Raw genomic sequence first — 17,244 nt, 5'->3', positions numbered from 1 at the left:
TTTAGGGTTCCACAGACGAAAATACCCCTGATCGTACGGACACTCGCTGCGGCCACAAGTGGTCTCGCCGCAGCCAGATGAGCTTCTAAAAACCACGTTTCTGTTCTGACTTTATGGCCACGGCCATGGTGATCTCGCCGCGGCCACTGGACCCAATTTTTCTTCTTTGACCTCTTTCAGTAAAATGGGCATAACTTTCTCATACAAACTCCAAATGAGCTGATTCAAGATGCATTGGAAAGATAAAAAAAGATTTAAAACTTTTATGTTTTGACTTCTTCCAAAATATGATCAGAACATAGTCGAATTTAGGCTTTAAGTTTCAGCTTTATTTTCTTTCAACATTTACTCTATTTTATAGATCACTGTTTTCTGAATTTTGTCCAATTTATACATTCCAAGTGTCGAAACCTGAAAACAAAGAAAACAAGCATAATTCTATTCCAAAACTAATAATAAAGAAGAAAAACAACTATAAAATATGACCTGAAACTTAGGCTAAAAATAACCTAACAAATAACCCCAAACTAAATCTTTACTCGCCCTCGAGTAAAGCTAAAACTCAAACTGAAATTAAACAATGTAATAGATAACTAAACCTTCCAATGATTGAACTACCACTACCACCTACACAACTTCAAGCAAATTAGTAACAAGAATTTCAACTCAAAACTCTAAGAACTAACTTGGATGCACAATTTAGAAGTAAGCAATTCATACAGACACAAAACACATCTTTTGACATTCATATCACAACCATTCTACACTCTCCAGCATTCTGCTGACCCATGTTTAATAAGCTTGAACGACATACCTCTCTCCACTAATGTTGACAATTCTTGCTCGGAATCAAAAGGTGTTTTTCGGTTATAATAGCATGGCTTAGGTAAAACGGGTAGATGAGAAGTCATTTAGGCTACATTATACCATAAGCACAATTATACCAAACAAGCACCCACACTTATCCATTCTTTCATCCCAAAGATCTAGTAAGAGATTACACTTTTCTTTTTTTTTTCCTATGTGCCTACTTCATTGTTCATTTGTGTCTCAAGAAGAAATTATCACATTTATTTTTTTTCTTTTGTTTTTTTTCTTCTTCTTCTTTCTTTTTACAATAGAGGCACATCACATAACAAGTATTTTATTTTTCAATTGCTTACTTTCAAAATTGTTCCCCACTTACACAATTCATTCCCCCCAAACTTGATTAAAAGCTTATGGCATAATAATGTATGTTGAGAATGAAAATAGTTAAAGATAACAAATTAAGCTTAGTTAAGTGGGGCGAATTTTAAAACAAGTTAAGGCTCAACTTTGGGTAACTAAGGATAAAACTTTTCAGGTAGGTTCGAAAGGCTCAATCGATCAAAAGAAAATTTGCCTAAATCCTTTTCAAAACAAAAATCATCAAACAAATTCTATTCCATGTCAAGCCAACATTCCACAATCCAAATAGAACAAAAGTGATACACGTCAAAAATAAATGTTTTACATCTAGATGAACAACCTTCTAATACACATCCAATTTAATTCAAAGAGTTATGACTCAAGCACACGGTTAAGATTTTAATCCATTGCATAAGTGAATAACAGTGGTTCAATCAATCTTCCAACTTAGCTATGAACACACGACACTAACAATAACAAAAACTAACTAGAAAATCAAAAACGAAAATAAAAAACTTAAAACAAAAAAACTAAAAAAATTAAATCTCAACATAAAACGAAAAAAACTAAAAAAATTATATCTGTCCCCCCAAACTAAAGATACACATTGTCCCCAATGTGTTAAAAGAAAATTCTAGGTGATAGAGACTTATCTGAGCCCCATCAGACTGGGTTGGGTGGACCCTTTGCATCAAAAAGAGCCCTCGTACTAAATGAAGAAACTGGACCACTAATAGTGTTGATTTCAGAGTTTTGCTCCAGAGTAAGTTCACCTTCAGAACTACCACACATCAATCTTTTCCAACAACGCCAAAGCGTTCGAAGTTGCTCTTTAGGAAATGCTCTCTTCTTTTCAGCTTTAACAAAAGAACCCTTCACCATCTCAATCTTGCCACAGTTAGGAATGTCGGTTGGGGAAAAAACATTAAAATTGACCTCTTCATCTTGCACTCGCAACTTTAACTCCCCCGTTTGAACATCTATTAAAGCTCGCCCCATTGCTAAGAATGGTCTTCCCAAAATAATGGTAATAGTTGAATCTTCCTCCATATCAAGAATTAGGAAATCAGCAGGGAAGATAAACTTACCAACCTTCACCAGTACATCTTAAATTATCCCACGAGGATGAGTCAAAGAACGATCCGATAGTTGCAGAGTCACTGTTGTGGGCTTTGCTTTTCCCAATCCTAGCCTTTTGAAGACAGACAAAGGCATTAGATTAATGCTTGCTCCCAGATCACAAAGAGCTTTAGTTTCCACCGAACCCCATATAGAGCATGGAATATTGAAACTACCCAGATCTTTAAGCTTGGGCGGTAGTTTCTTTTGAAAAATTGCACTACACTCCTCTGTGAGTGTCACTGTCTCGAATTCTTCCAACTTCCTTTTCTTAGCCAAAATTTCTTTCTTGAACTTTAGGTAAGCTGGCATTTGCTCCAAGGCCTCTGCAAATGGAATGTTAATGTGTAGCTTCCTAAATATTTCAAGAAATTTTGAAAACTGCTTGTCGAGGTTGTTCTTGCAGAGTCTTTAAGGGTAAGGAATTTTAATATGGTGATTTATGCTGATCGGAGGTGAAGCTTTTTCAGTGCAAGACCCTCAGTAGTGTTCTTTTCCTTTGGTGCCTGTGTCTATACATGTTGATCTTGAACCCCATCTTCAACTGGTTTCTTGCCACTAGGTCCCTCATAATTCTTTCCACTCCTTAAGGAAATTGCTTTACATTGCTCTTTTCCTTTTGCCTCACTAGTGCTAGGTGAATTTTCTTGAGCTTGTTTTGCCACTTGAGTAGCTAATTGTTCCATCTGAGTTTCTAGAGTTTTAATAGAGGCTCTAGTCTCCATCATGAATTGGAGCAATAAATTAGCTTGGATATTGGAGCCTCCACTAGGACTCTGTTGTTGCGGCTGTTGTTGGTTTTGTTGGGGCTGATTTCTCTACTGGTAGAACCCCTGTTTGTTGTGCCCATAATTATTGTTTTGAGAGTAGTTCCCAATGGCTTTCGCTTGATCCATTGGCAAATTATTCACATCTTCCTGACACTCAGAAAAGTGATGAGGACCTCCACATAGCTCACAGACCACTTGAGCTTGTTTGGCTTGCACAACCATCAGTTTTATTAGGGCCTCTACCTGGGCTGTCAACTTGGTAATGGCATCCACCTCTAGCATACCAACCACCTTCTTTGTTTGGCTTCTTTCAGTTGGCCACTGTTGACTGTTCAGGGCCATCTCCTCTAACAAATCATAGGCTTCATTTGCACTCTTCCTCATGAATGCTCCACCAGCTGCAGCATCTATGAGTGTTCTGGTGTTACCAACCAACCCATTATAAAAATTATGAACCAGCATCCACTTCTTAATGCCATGATGAGGACATTTTCTGATGAGATCCTTGAACCTCTCTTAAGCCTCATGGAGAGATTCATTATCCAGCTGACAGAAATTATTAATTTCTCCTCGCAGCTTAGCAGACTTTGCTGGAGGGAAGAACTTAGACAAAAACTTCGTTGCCAGATCAGTCCATGTTGCTATAGAATTTTGAGGCAAGGAGATCAACCAACTCTTGGCTCGCTCTCTCAGCGAGAATGGAAAAAGTCTCAAGCAAATGGCATCATCACTAACTCTATTGACTTTAAAAGTCTAACATAACTCCATGAAGTTTGATAGATGCAGATTGGGGTCTTCAGAAGGGAGTCCCCCAAACTGGACTGAAGACTGCACCATTTGAAGTATGGCAGGCTTTATTTCGAAGTTGTTAGCATCCACTGCTGGTGGCCTGATGCATGACTGAACCCCCGTAAGAGTTGGAAGGATATAATCTCTCAAGCTACAGCCGTTAGCTTGATCTTCAACGGCACCTCCATTATTACCGTTGTTTCCTACATTATTTGCAACATTGGCATTGTAAGCCATGATTTCTGGTGTTTCAGCAGGTGCTGAAACTCTCTCTTGCCTTTTGTTCCTTCTGTTTCTCCTACATGTCTTCTCAATTTTACGGTCAACGGGCAATATGACTCCTTGCCCTTGACGGTGCATACACTCAAAATATCTGAAATAGATAAAAGCAGTATTGTAAGAAACAGGTTAAAAATTTAGCAAGAGAAATAAACAAAAGTAGAAGTTAGTATAATTTTGTGTAATATTAATCTTTATACATTTTCCCGGCAACGACGCAAAAAACTTGTTACTAAAATTGTTAAAAACTACACAAGTGCACGCAATCAAGTAGTATACTCATGCAAGTGAGATTGAACCACAGGAATTGGATTAATTACTACTAAACTATACTTATAATTCTATTTGGCAAACCAATAGTATTTATGATTGAAAAAGAATGAAAGTAATTTAGAAAACTTAAATAACACAAGTGAAAGTTGAGCAAGATGAGATAATCGGGAGGAGAATCCTGTTGTATGTTTACCTAATTGTTAATGCCTAATTGCTATCCTGTTCTTGAGGTGAATGCCAGATTATAAATTAACCTAACTCTTTTTAGATCTTTAAGGTTCTAAAACACATGTTCTCTAATTAATCTCTTAATTAAACTAACATGAACTCAACATTAAGCAATAATCTACTTGTCGCATAAGTCATATGAATACTCTCGTTACACATAAAACATCGATTATCCAATTTTAGTATTCCCAATTCTCACTTTTCAGATTTTGAATTGAGATCATAGAACATGCAGAAGGTGATCAAGCTTACACATGGAATTAAACACAAATAAAGATAATTTCAAAATCAAGAATGGAGGAATGGCAATTATGCATTAACTAGGTAAAAACTTTAAACAACAATCATCATCCTCCCTAAATGGCAAATTTAGTTCATAATTAAATCCATAACCATTTCTATAACAATATTCAGCATAAAGAAATTAATAAGGAATAGAGAAAGAAACTGTTGGTGGAATGACTCTGGATCTTCACTTTGATTTCCTCTGCTCTTATTGCCGCTTTCTGCTGTGTTTTAGGTCTCAAAATTGCTTCCCCTAAATTCCAATCGCAGTTTTCTATTTATAACTTATTTTTAGGGTTCCACAGACGAAAATACCCCTGATCGTACGGACGCTCGCCGCGGCCAGATGAGCTTCTAAAAACCAAGTTTCTGTTGTGACTTTATGGCTCCGGCCATGGTGATCTCGCCGCGGCCACTGGACCTAATTTTTCTACTTTCACCTCTTTCAGTAAAATGGGCATAACAGTCTCATACAAACTCCAAATGAGCTGATTCAAGATGCGTTGGAAAGATAAAGAAAGATCTAAAACTTTTATGTTTTGACTTCTTCCAAAATATGATCAGAACATAGTCGAATTTAGGCTTTAAGTTTCAGCTTTATTTTCTTTCAACATTTACTCTATTTTATAGATCACTCTTTTTTGAAATTTGTCCAATTTATACATTCCGAGTGTTGAAACCTGAAATCAAAGAAAACAAGCGTAATTCTATTCCAAAAATAATAATAAAGAAGAAAAACAACTATAAAATATGACCTGAAACTTAGGCTAAAAATTACCTTACAATAAGGGAGGTGACGACCGCATAGGTCTCTTATTTATTTTGTATTTATAGCCAGAATGAAGCAGACTTATCGTAGAGTACCTCCGAGTGACCCTCATGTAGCCAAGGTGGCTACAAGCGGTCGAGTTAGGGTTGTAGAAGAGGCTAATCAGCCTCATGTTAATGGTGATCCTGGGGTTGATCAGGGGGTTGAGAATCCCGATGCTGAGTCTGATCTTGAGGAGGTTGCATCAGTTAAGAGGAGGAGGTACAACACCTGTATTGTCCTCCCTTACTGTCCTTTGGGTCATTATGATGTTAATGGTAACCCACTGAACAAACTTGGTGAGCCTTCAATGCTTGGCTTGGATCATGTCGTGGATCAGTCTTCTGAGCTTGAGATACTAGATGCGAGATCACAGGGAGATAATTGGGTCTCTCTTGCTTCTACCCTTTTTGAGGATGCTTTTAGCAAGATACTTGCTAGTGGCTTAGTGAGGGATGTCCATTGTGAGATACCTCGCAGCGATTACTGGGCGCACTGGCTTCCCCTTGGTTGGCTTGCTTGGTCAGAGCGGCATGTTGAACAGGGGGCAGTGCTGCCACTTCATAACTTTCGAGACATCGCTGCTTACTTTGGTATGTGACTGACACAAATCACCCCAAAAAGTATCAAGTACCTTTCAACAATGTTTGTTTTATATATGCAGCTAGGCTGGCCTAAACCTACTCCTTATGATATTGGGTATTATTTTGGCTTGAATTCTGCTCCAAAGCAGAACATGACTGGGTACTTCTACTTCAGTCAGATCGGTCACCAGTGGTTGGATGACACCATGTCGAAAGTTGGCGGGTGTGCCAAAAGGTACTTTATTGCTTATGGCCTTCGAAGGATTGGACACTATGAATTCTTATGGGTGCCATTCCTCAAATGCTCTATCCCCACCTTGCAAATGAGGGATAGGGCAAGCCACATCCTATCTCTCTCGGTGGAGCAAAGAAACATACTTAGGTTGACCAGTGTGGCCAATTTCTAGAAGTATGGTTTGTATCCTTCTACTTCTGGAGTTGCACGAGTCCCAGTTGTAGAGGGAGCCTATCTTGGAGATGGACAGGTTCCTGATTTGGATGACGATGTGCCTTTGTCTTGTATAGCACAAAATTTGGAGAGGAAAGAGAGGGCCCACTGTCGACGCTTGCCTAGCGGGGGTCTAGTTAGTGATGCTTCTCTCTGGATCGGGCCTAGAGGCCAGACTTCTAAGGGACCTCCTCACCCCTTGCCTACATCTAGAGTCAAGGCAAGGCAATTGTAGAGGATTTTGACAGTTCCTCTTCTGAGGACGGTGGGTATTTGATAGTTGATCACATCATCTTTTAAAATCTTGTCTTACATTGAATGTTTATGACTTGCTTTCTGACTTTCGTACTCTTCTTTTGAAGATATGTCTTCTTGGCTGAGAAGTCTCACTGGGGGATCTTTAGATGAAACCACGAGACGAGTAAGGGCCAAGGTGGCTTAGACTTCTCATTGCAGAGATGCTGTTGGGTCATCTCTGCCTCCCTTGCCACCAGGCAGGGATCTCCACTGATCCATTAACCGCCGGGGCGAGTTGTGGGATGATATACAAGGACGTCTGGTAAGAAACATAATTGAGTTCAATGAGAGAGCTCAGGTGTATATGAAAGGAAGAAACCCGAAAGGAAATGAACTTGTTGAAAACAAGCTTGGGAGGTAAGCCCATCAATGTTTCAACAAGGACTACTTCCACGAGAATTGATAACTCGGGGGCTTCTAGTCTAAAAAGAAAGGACGAAATCAGGGAATCGTCGAAGGATAGAAAGAAATAGAAGAAGCATGACAAATATGTGCCAGTGTATACTATTTATACCAAGCTTAATGAAACTCGAGAAAATATTTACCTCGCACATAAGCAGAAGGTAGCCTTCAGCAAATGTGAGCCTATGAGGAATTTGAGGAGCAAAAGAGATCCTAACAAATATTGTAAATTTCATAAAAATGTCGGGCATACGATCGACGAATGTCGCCAATTGAAAGATGAGAGAGAGAGAGAGCCTTATCGTTCGAGGCCATTTTAAGCAGTATGTGAGAAGACACGGCCAGGGATACAACCAGCTTCGTTAGCCTGATAACCCAAATAACCAGGGGTTACAACCTATTCCTGTGGAAGGAGAGGACATCTTGGTTATTTGGGGAGGACCGCATATTGCAGGGGAAAGCAATAACGCTCAGAAGAGATATGTGAAGGAAATAAAGAACGAGTAGTCGGTCTTTGCCTCAGAACCTTCTAAGAAGGTGAAAACCGAGGAACCTCCATTACATTCATAGAGGAAGACGAGAAGAACGTGAGATATCCTCATGTCGATTTGCTGGTCATAACAATTTAACTCGCCAATAAGAGGATCAAGAGAGTGTTAATAAATTATGGGAGCTCGGTAAATATCATTTATAAGGAAACTCTTAAGAAAATGGGGCTCGAAAAGGCCAAGTTATGGCCTTGTATGGTGAATCTTTGCGGATTCACCAGGGATAGCATCGCTAGCCTTGGCGTAATCGAGCTCACATTAACTGTAGGCGAGGCACCTTTAACTGCTACTCTTATGCAAGACTTCTTAGTTGTTGACCTGTCTTCGGCTTACAACGTACTTTTGGGTCGTCCAACACTGATTCGACTAGGGGCAGTCAGTTCGATCAAGAACCTATCTTTAAAGTTCGAAACACCAGACATCGTGGGAGTGGTGCGTGGCGACCAAATGCTGGCTTGCGATTGCTATCACATAGAGTTGCAGCATAGAAAGGCCGGTCATCAACTGATGGTGATCTTGGCAGACGAAAATGAGAAGAAAGATGAAGATCTCGATCCCCGAGTTCAAGATGAAAGAAACCTGCTAAAACTAATTGAAGAATTGGAGGAGGTTATTCTCGACCCAGGAAATCCCACCAAATGTGTGTACATTAGGAATAACCTGGACGAGCAGCTTAAATAGCAATTAACAAGCTTTTTGAAGGCGAACCAGGATCAAGTCGCCTAGAGTCATGGGGATATAATAGGGATCGACCCTAACATTATCTTCCATCACTTAAATGTTGATCCAAACTACCCAGCGAAGAGACAAAAAAGCAGGCCCTTGGATTCCGAGAGGCACTAAAACAGGAAGTTAACAACTTATTGGTCAACGATTTTATACCGGAGGTATTTTATCCCTCGTGGATAGCTAATCCTGTTCTCGTCTCGAAACCTAACAGAACCTGGAGAACTTATATTGATTTCTCTGAACTGAATAAGGCCTGCCCAAAAGACTATTTTCCACTTCCCAGGATCGACCAGTTAGTGGATGGAACTGCTGGGCATGAGCTTATATCTTTTATGGACGCATATTATGGATATAACCAGATAAAAATGTATGTCCCAAATTAAGAACATACAAGCTTTGTAACCAACATGGGACTCTATTGCTATAAATTCATGTCGTTCGGACTGAAGAACGCTGGGGCAATGTATCAGCGACTAGTAAATAAAATGTTCGCAAATCAGATAGGGTGAAACATGGAGGTTTACGTCAAAAATATGTTGGTGAAGTCGATAAAGAGTAAGGATCATACCTCAGACCTCGCGGAATGCTTTAAAATAATGAAAAAGTGTAACATGAAACTAAACCCAAAGAAATGTTCCTTCGGAGTTGCCTCGGGAAAGTTTTCGGGATCCATAGTTAACGCGAGGGGTATTGACGCAAATCCTAAAAAAATTAAGGCATTAATAGACATGCCATCACCGAAAAAGCCTAAGGAAGTACAGGGCCTGACACGAAGAATAGCAGCACTTAATAGATTCATTTCGAAGTCAACTGATAAGTGTGTACCCTTCTTCAACATATTGTGACGCAACAAAAAGTTCGAGTGGACAAAAGAGTGTAAAGAAGCCTTTCAGAGCATAAAAATTCATCTCGCAATGCCTCCAGTTTTGGCAAATCCAATAACTAGAGAGACGTTATCTCTTTATTTAGCCATCTTGGAAGATGCAATTGGTGCGACTATAGTGCGAGAAGAGGGTAAGCACCAGCAACCTATTTACTATGTAAGTAAAAGGTTACTAGGGGCAGAATCCAGGTATCCCCCTCTAGAAAAACTCGCGTTATGCCTAGTCCATGCGTCTCGCAAATTACGGCCATACTTCCAGGCTTACCCCATAATAGTGTTAACCGATCAGCCCTTGAGACATGTTTTATCAAAACCATATGCATCTGGAAGATTGATAAAATGGTCGATTGAACTGCGACAGTTCGACATAACATACCATCCTCGAACTTCCATCAAGGGCCAAGCTTTAGCTAACTTTTGATAGAATGAATAACTCCAGAAGAAATCCCACCTGATCAGCGAGACGCGGAAACCTAGAAGTTATACGTGGATGGCGCATCCAACGAACAGGGTTCGGGTGCAGGGGTAATATTAATTCACCGAAAGGCTTTAAGTTTCACTATGCTCTGAGATTCCAATTTGACGCAGAAAATAACGAGGCTGAATATGAAGCCTTGATCGCAGGCTTAAAGATAGTCGAGGCCTTGAAAGTCAAAAATCTCATTTGTCATAGTGCTTCGTAGCTGATCGTGACCCAGGTCCTCAGGGAATACCTGGCCAAAGGCTTGAAAATGGCGAAGTATTTAGAGAAAGTTCAGAAGAATTTGGAAAGATCAATTACTTTCAAATCGAATAGATTCTGAGAGAACAAAACTCCAACGCTGATGCCTTAGCAAAGCTAGCCTCGCAGAATGACTTGGATGAATTAAATCTAGTTTTGATAGAGATGCTAAGCGAGACAAGTATATGTGATACCGAAGATGTTGAGATGATAGATAACTCTCCAACATGGATGACGCCTATTGTTAACTATTTACTCGATGGAAAACTTCCAAATGACAAAAACGAGGAACAAAAACTTTTGTATACAGTGCCTCGCTACACAATGATCAAAGGTAAACTATATTGAAGAGGATGTTCAATGCCCCTACTTTGGTGTGTTCCTCTTGGAGAAGCAAACAAAATCATTAGAGAAATTCATGAAGGCTTCTGTGGGGATCATGCAGGTTGGCAAAGTTTGTCTAAAAAGATCATTAGACAAGGATATTACTGGCCAACGATCAATAAGGACACACATCAGTTTGTCAAGATATGTGATAAATGTCAGAGATTTTCACATATAGCTCGCATACCGCCAACCGAACTTAGAATGATGACCTCGCCCTACCCATTTGCTATATGGGGGATCGACCTAATTGGGGCATTACCCACTGGGCGAGGAGGAGCTAAGTATGCGGTGGTGGCACTCGACTTCTTCACTAAATGGACGGAGGCCGAGCCCCTCATATCCATAACCTGCAAGAAAGTCATTGACTTCGGCGTTAAGAGCATAATCTATAGGTTTGGAATTCCCATAAAGATAGTATCCGATAATGGATCCCAATTTGATGGCAAATTGTTCACTGAATTCTGCGACAGGAATAAAATTATCAAAAGCTTCTCGTCAGTATCCAGGCCTCAGGCAAATGGACAAGTGGAAGCCATTAATAAAACCCTAAGGGATACTATCAAGAAGAAGTTAGACACTGCCAAAGGCAGATGGGTTGATGAGATACCTCAGGTGCTTTGGGCCCACAGAACTACCGAGAAAACAGCCACGGGACAACTCCTTTCTTGCTAGAATTTGCCTCGAAAGCAATGCTACCTGTTGAAGTGAACATATCGACTCACAGAAGAGAGTTTTATAATCAAGAAGAAAACCAAGAACTTTTAAAATTGTCGTTGGATCTACTTGACAAAAAACGAACTGAGTCACAAATCGCCAATGCTGCATATCAACACCGAGTCACAAGATACTTCAACAAAAGAGTCAAGAAAAGACTATTTAATGTTGGAGACTTGGTGTTAAGACGAGTCTTTGCAAACACGAGAGATGCATCAGCAACAGTGCTCAACCCAAACTGGAAGGGTCCATATGTCATTGAAGTAATAGATGGAGTCGGAGTCTATAAATTGGCTTAACCTGATGGCTCGCTAATAAAAAACTACTGGAACGTAGAACATTTGCGACCCTACCATCAATAAATAAATGATGTGACTCGCATTACTCATGTAAATTTAAAACTTTAGTTATGAATAAAGAGAATCATCTATATTAAGTAATTACAAAGTTTCATTCTTTAAAATTACTCAAGGGGCATTTATGTATGACTAACCCGAATTCTTCTGGAAATACATTGTATAATGCAAACCCGCCATTTCAAAAAACATTTTGAAATTCAAAGGTTCTGGACTAAACCTCTTTGACAAAAGTAGAGTCAAACCGTTATAACTACTTGACCAAACCTTTTTGACGAGAAAGGGGTCGAATTGTTATAACAGCTTGATCAAACCTTTCTGACGAAGAAGAGATCAAACAACTATAGTTTTTAATTTGTAATCTATTTGATGGGAGAGGAAAATCAAAAGTTATAACTTGTGTACAAAACTGAATACTAACAATTCTCGCGACCTAGGAAAGTACTAAACGAGGCATCACGATGCCTTGATAAAAGTACTTAAACCTAGAAAACGGATAGATAATATAACTATTCATGCGAGCAAACTAAAATATACAAAGTGATAGAATCCTTAAAGTATATTTAAGTTTGCTTAAGGCAGATTATAACTGCAATGGCGAGGCAGAATTGACAACTGCTCAAAAATCATAAAGTTTGGTAGATTATTAACTACCTAAACAAGAAGATTACGAGCAATGGAGAAACCCAAAAGTGTTGTATATTTGATCAAAATATAGTTGTCTACATAGTGAATAATATCGCAAGAAAACACAATTGTATTAAGTTAGAATAAAAACAGTACAAGGGATTTAAGATAAGAAAAACCTAAGACTAGGTTACAAACTTGTCTTAACAAAAATGCCACTAGGGGCAAACCATTAAGTCATTCTCCTAAGCAGAGGATGAGAGAAAAAGACCGTCTACACATAGCTTGGAGAAAGACCGGCTACACATAGACGAGAAAGACCGTCTGCACGTAGAGAGCCTTGATCTCTGCACATACTCTATTCTCCTCATCATCAGATCCCATTTCCTGAAGTAGAGATCTATTTCCCAGTCTTAGGAAATTTCTCAACACTGGAGAGAGGCTGACACGAAGATCTTCTGGCACAGGTTAGGGCCTTCGGCTGGCTGGATTCTCAGATAGAAACAACGCCAACTTCCTCCCCAGATTTACCTGAAACCATGCCAATCTTCCTTTGGAATTCTTCATCAGCCTGAGGAGGATCTTTGAGATGGCTCACAAGACTTATACCCTCTGGGAGCACTTGTGAGGATCGGCCATGGCCGGTCACGGGGTTCCCCTGGTTTGGATTGGTCGGAAGGTCCTCAGCCCTGGAACCCATCAATTCCAGCTCCAGTTGAGGCTTGAAGTCTGTAGGAACGAATGGAAATGGGTTGGTGCATCTAGGTATTATGAGTCTGGGAGGATAAACTTCTGAACTTAGAAGAGACATCCTGGCAGAAAGAAAGTAATCCATTCTAAAAATGGATTTCACTAAAGAACCAAAAGGTTTGTGAAAAATGACAAGTATGAGTCGCCCTTTTACACACGAAGTGCAGTGACAAGAAAGCCAAAGATTGAGAAATCTAACAGCTGTGAATCGTGCAGAATATGAATAGGCAATTCATAATGATCTTTGAAACCATACAGCCACCAGAATCAAAGGAGGCGTCCTTTCCAAGAAAAGATTTTAGCAAAAATGCCCTCCGTAATTATTGAAAAGCTCTTTTTATTAAAAAATAACTTTTTAAGGGGCAATTGTTATACCCAAAATTTGGCTGGAGGACACGTGTCAAGGTAAAGGGAATATGAATCGGTGTCATATCTTTTATAGAATAACTCATTAATTGTGTAAGTATGAGAGTCTATTTTGTAACCCGCTGACTGTAAGGTCTTAAGCGAGGAATCAATGTATGAACTGATACTTAGTGTACAACGAGAAACCATATATCGCTAAAGGAGAATAGCGAGGCACCAGAGAAAAGTAACACATACCCTAACTTGTAATAAGCAAACTAAGTATAAAAGTCAAATCAACTCGAAGAGCAAGGATGCGAGATGACTATCTCGCTACGAGGAAGCTCCCTATAGTCCATCCAACTAACAGGAGTGAGGCTCATAACACTGGCAAGTAAGAAGATTTCCATATACCCCCAATCGACGTAAAGCATATCAAGTCTACCTCGAAAAGAAGGATTGTTCTAGCTCGCCACTGGAATCACTTCAGTCTAGTTTTTGTCGAGAGATCTCCAGATTCAACTATTAAAGACGTGTTTAAAACACGATCTTTCTGACCTAGTAAAAGCGGGAAAATTACAGGTAAATGATTTTCAACATCATACACCGCATTTACATTTCATAATATGTAATCAGATCCCACGATTTAAGAGATAATGACTGTAATTATATTTTTGTCAGCTTTGTAATTAACTGCCACTATGCAATTATAAATAGTGGCAAACAATCTCAAAAAAGGGAGGAAAAAAACTCTTACACGAGAGTCCCTAAAAAAATACTCAGATATCTGAATAAGATTGACTCGTGGACTATGCAGAATTTTAACTGCAAAACCACGTAAAAAACCCTGGTGTTCATATTTTATTTTTCTATAGTTTTTATTTTTTCTGTGTTGAATTATCATCGTGAGACTCAAATTTGGTTGACGAAAATCTAGGTTAACAACTATTATTTTAATAAATTTTCGATAAAAATATGTACCTTAAATTAATTATTTTAAAAAAATGTATAGTAATAAATATAAATTAAATTAATAATATTAATTAAAAAATCTATATATATAAAGGAGAAGTATGAGGCGGTGACGTAACGGTCTAACATCTCTCTAAAGCTATTTTTCTTTTTTCTCCTTAATTCTCTCAATTTTTGAATATTTTATTAAAGCATAAATTTGCAAATTAATATTTTACTATTATTTTTGTAAATTTCCTATAAAAGTATATATACCTTAAATTAATTATTTTTAAAAAACACATAATAATAAATATAAATTAAATTAATAATATTAAATTAAAAAATTATTCAATTATTTATATATATATTCATAACTCTATATATGTGTGAAGTTTTTTTTTTACTTTCTAGAATATAGGAATAGTGTTTTTTGTATAGAAAAAATTTATTATGAATTGAACAAAAAAAAGCATGTGTGAGATTATGAATCTAATTTTTTCATAATGCATTATTTTTATATTCTAATCATATAAAGTTGATGTCATCATTGTAGTTTCTATTGATATCCTTAAATTTCTAAACTTAACACTCAATGTATCGTTCTGTTAGTTAATCAATAAAGTATCGCATGTAAATATAGTATTGGCCAAACTAATAATTCTTTTAGAAAAAATAATTTTAAAAAACAAAAAATAATTAAAATAAATTCATATTATTTGGAAAAAAATATTATATAAATATTAAATGAAATAAAAATTAATTTTTCCATCTTCTTCCAGACATATTATTTTTACATATTAACAATAAATTTTTTTTTTTTTTGTAAGGAGATTAACAATAAACTTTGATTCTCAATTTAAATGTTATTTTTTAATTTTATTTTCATATATTCAAAATTTTCATTCCATAAACTTTTTTTTTTGAACAAAAGGAAACTTTTTATTCAAAAGAACAAGCAAGATACAAAACAAAGGTCGGAGGCAACAACCAACCGCCACACAAGGAGAAGGGCAGCTACCAACTATTCACTACCCTCCATATATAACTATCTTTTCCTTTTGCATTGTTACAATGAAACCCAACTACTCTAGCCTTAACCATACATTTAATCTCTTTACTAAGAAAAGAAACTAAGTGACAAATAGCATTAAAGAGACAATCATTCCTGTTTCTCCACAACTGGTAAAGAGTAGCTGAATAGATAGCATTCATAATCAACTCAGCCAGGTCGGGTTTGGCTAGGCACTTTCTCTCCTGCAACTCCCTGAAGCTTTTCGGCCAACTCAAACAGCCAGCCCAAGTTTCCACACTATCAACAAGTTTCCTGGTATAAATGCAATCCACAAACAAATGGTTATGAGTTTCTACATCTCTCTCACAAACCACACAAAGATCCGAGGGAATGGTCATAAATCTGCTCAAATGATCACGGGTGAGCAGATGTTCATTGATGATTTGCCAGAAAATGAACCTCTGTTTAGGGATAATAAACTTGTGCCAAACAGTAGCAGCATAGTCAATCTTAGCTGCCCCAATCAGTTCAATATAAAATCTGTTAACTTTGAACTTACCCCCTTTTATCGCCTTGTTCATCATGCCCATGCTTGTCACGTTTCGGATCTTCAAAAGCTTCTTGAAATACCAGCTGAAGTTTGTTTTAATAGGACAAGACCAAATATCCTGGGTCTTTAAGTAAATGGAATTGATCCATTCCATAAACTTTCTACTAATATTTTTCAATCTATGAAAAGAAAAGACCAACTTTAATTCACGTATGAAAAATCAAACTTTTAATCCTAATAATCAATAGAAACAATATCAAATTTCAAGTTCTCAAAATCTATAAAAATAAATAAATAAATAAAAACAGATCTCATAAACACAAGCTCAAATATTAAAACCCCAGTAAAATACTAAAACTCAAACATTAAAAACATACACAATAAAATTCAAACTCAAAACTTAACACACACATCAGAATAAAAATTAAACCATAAATGAAGATATATGTCACTATTTTTTAAATTCCGGTATTTATTAGCAATAAATTTAATATTTTAAGTATTTATGTTACAAATTTTTAAATAGTAAAATTAAAATTACAATATAATTTTATTATATAATTATTATAAATTAAAATACAAAATTTATCTTTTATATATAATTTAAAATATTTGATATATCCGCCGCCGCCAAGGACACAATGTTTACTAATTTTATATAGAATAGATATACATTAGTTAGTCTGTTAGCTCACATGCTAAGACCTTTCGTATCGGATCCACACAGAAACTATACATTGATAATGACACTTTCTTATACCGTAACACTTCTCTTTATTACACATGAAAAGAAATGAATACACATGTGCACTTCAATTAATGTCTTTTGCGTTTGTGTTTGGATCCAAATACAACTTGATAATCATTTAGTTGCCATGGGTTTTAAAATTATTATAATGTTATGTTTGTGTACGTATGGAAGTACATGAATTTATATTAATATACGGCTTGATCATATATCACGTTAGATGAAGCAAACTCCGTAAGATTGAAATAAATCTATATAGAATATATGCGATACAATTAATTTGCGGACCTATAACAATTTAAATTATGCGTACATCTAGATTTTCTTTAGTGCATTAATTATTAACAGTATTCTAGTCAAGAAATTAATTGTATATGCATATAGGATGGATGCTTCCCAGAATTTGCAAACAAATTTTATTAATTATACATCACGTTGAGCGTGAATGTGAGATGTATTAGGACTCGT

General features: G+C 37.2%; 1 protein-coding gene and 1 non-coding gene across 2 annotated transcripts; one reads left to right on the top strand and one right to left on the bottom strand.

Moving 5' to 3' along the window:
- The first annotated feature begins 3,531 nt into the window (after positions 1-3,531).
- Positions 3,532-3,638, top strand: LOC115711772 (small nucleolar RNA R71). Its single transcript, XR_004010648.2, has one exon. It is a non-coding gene; the product is annotated as a small nucleolar RNA R71 (small nucleolar RNA).
- Positions 3,639-15,480: 11,842 nt separating this feature from the next.
- Positions 15,481-16,068, bottom strand: LOC133031396 (uncharacterized). The gene has a single exon (XM_061104882.1). The coding sequence runs from the start codon at positions 16,066-16,068 to the stop codon at positions 15,481-15,483; it is 588 nt and encodes a 195-aa protein (XP_060960865.1).
- Positions 16,069-17,244: the final 1,176 nt, after the last annotated feature.

The sequence above is a fragment of the Cannabis sativa genome, chromosome 9, assembly GCF_029168945.1.
Source record: "Cannabis sativa cultivar Pink pepper isolate KNU-18-1 chromosome 9, ASM2916894v1, whole genome shotgun sequence".
NCBI lineage: Eukaryota > Viridiplantae > Streptophyta > Magnoliopsida > Rosales > Cannabaceae > Cannabis > Cannabis sativa.
The sequence above is the reverse complement of the archived record's forward strand: the minus strand, read 5'-3'. Positions and strand labels throughout refer to the sequence as shown.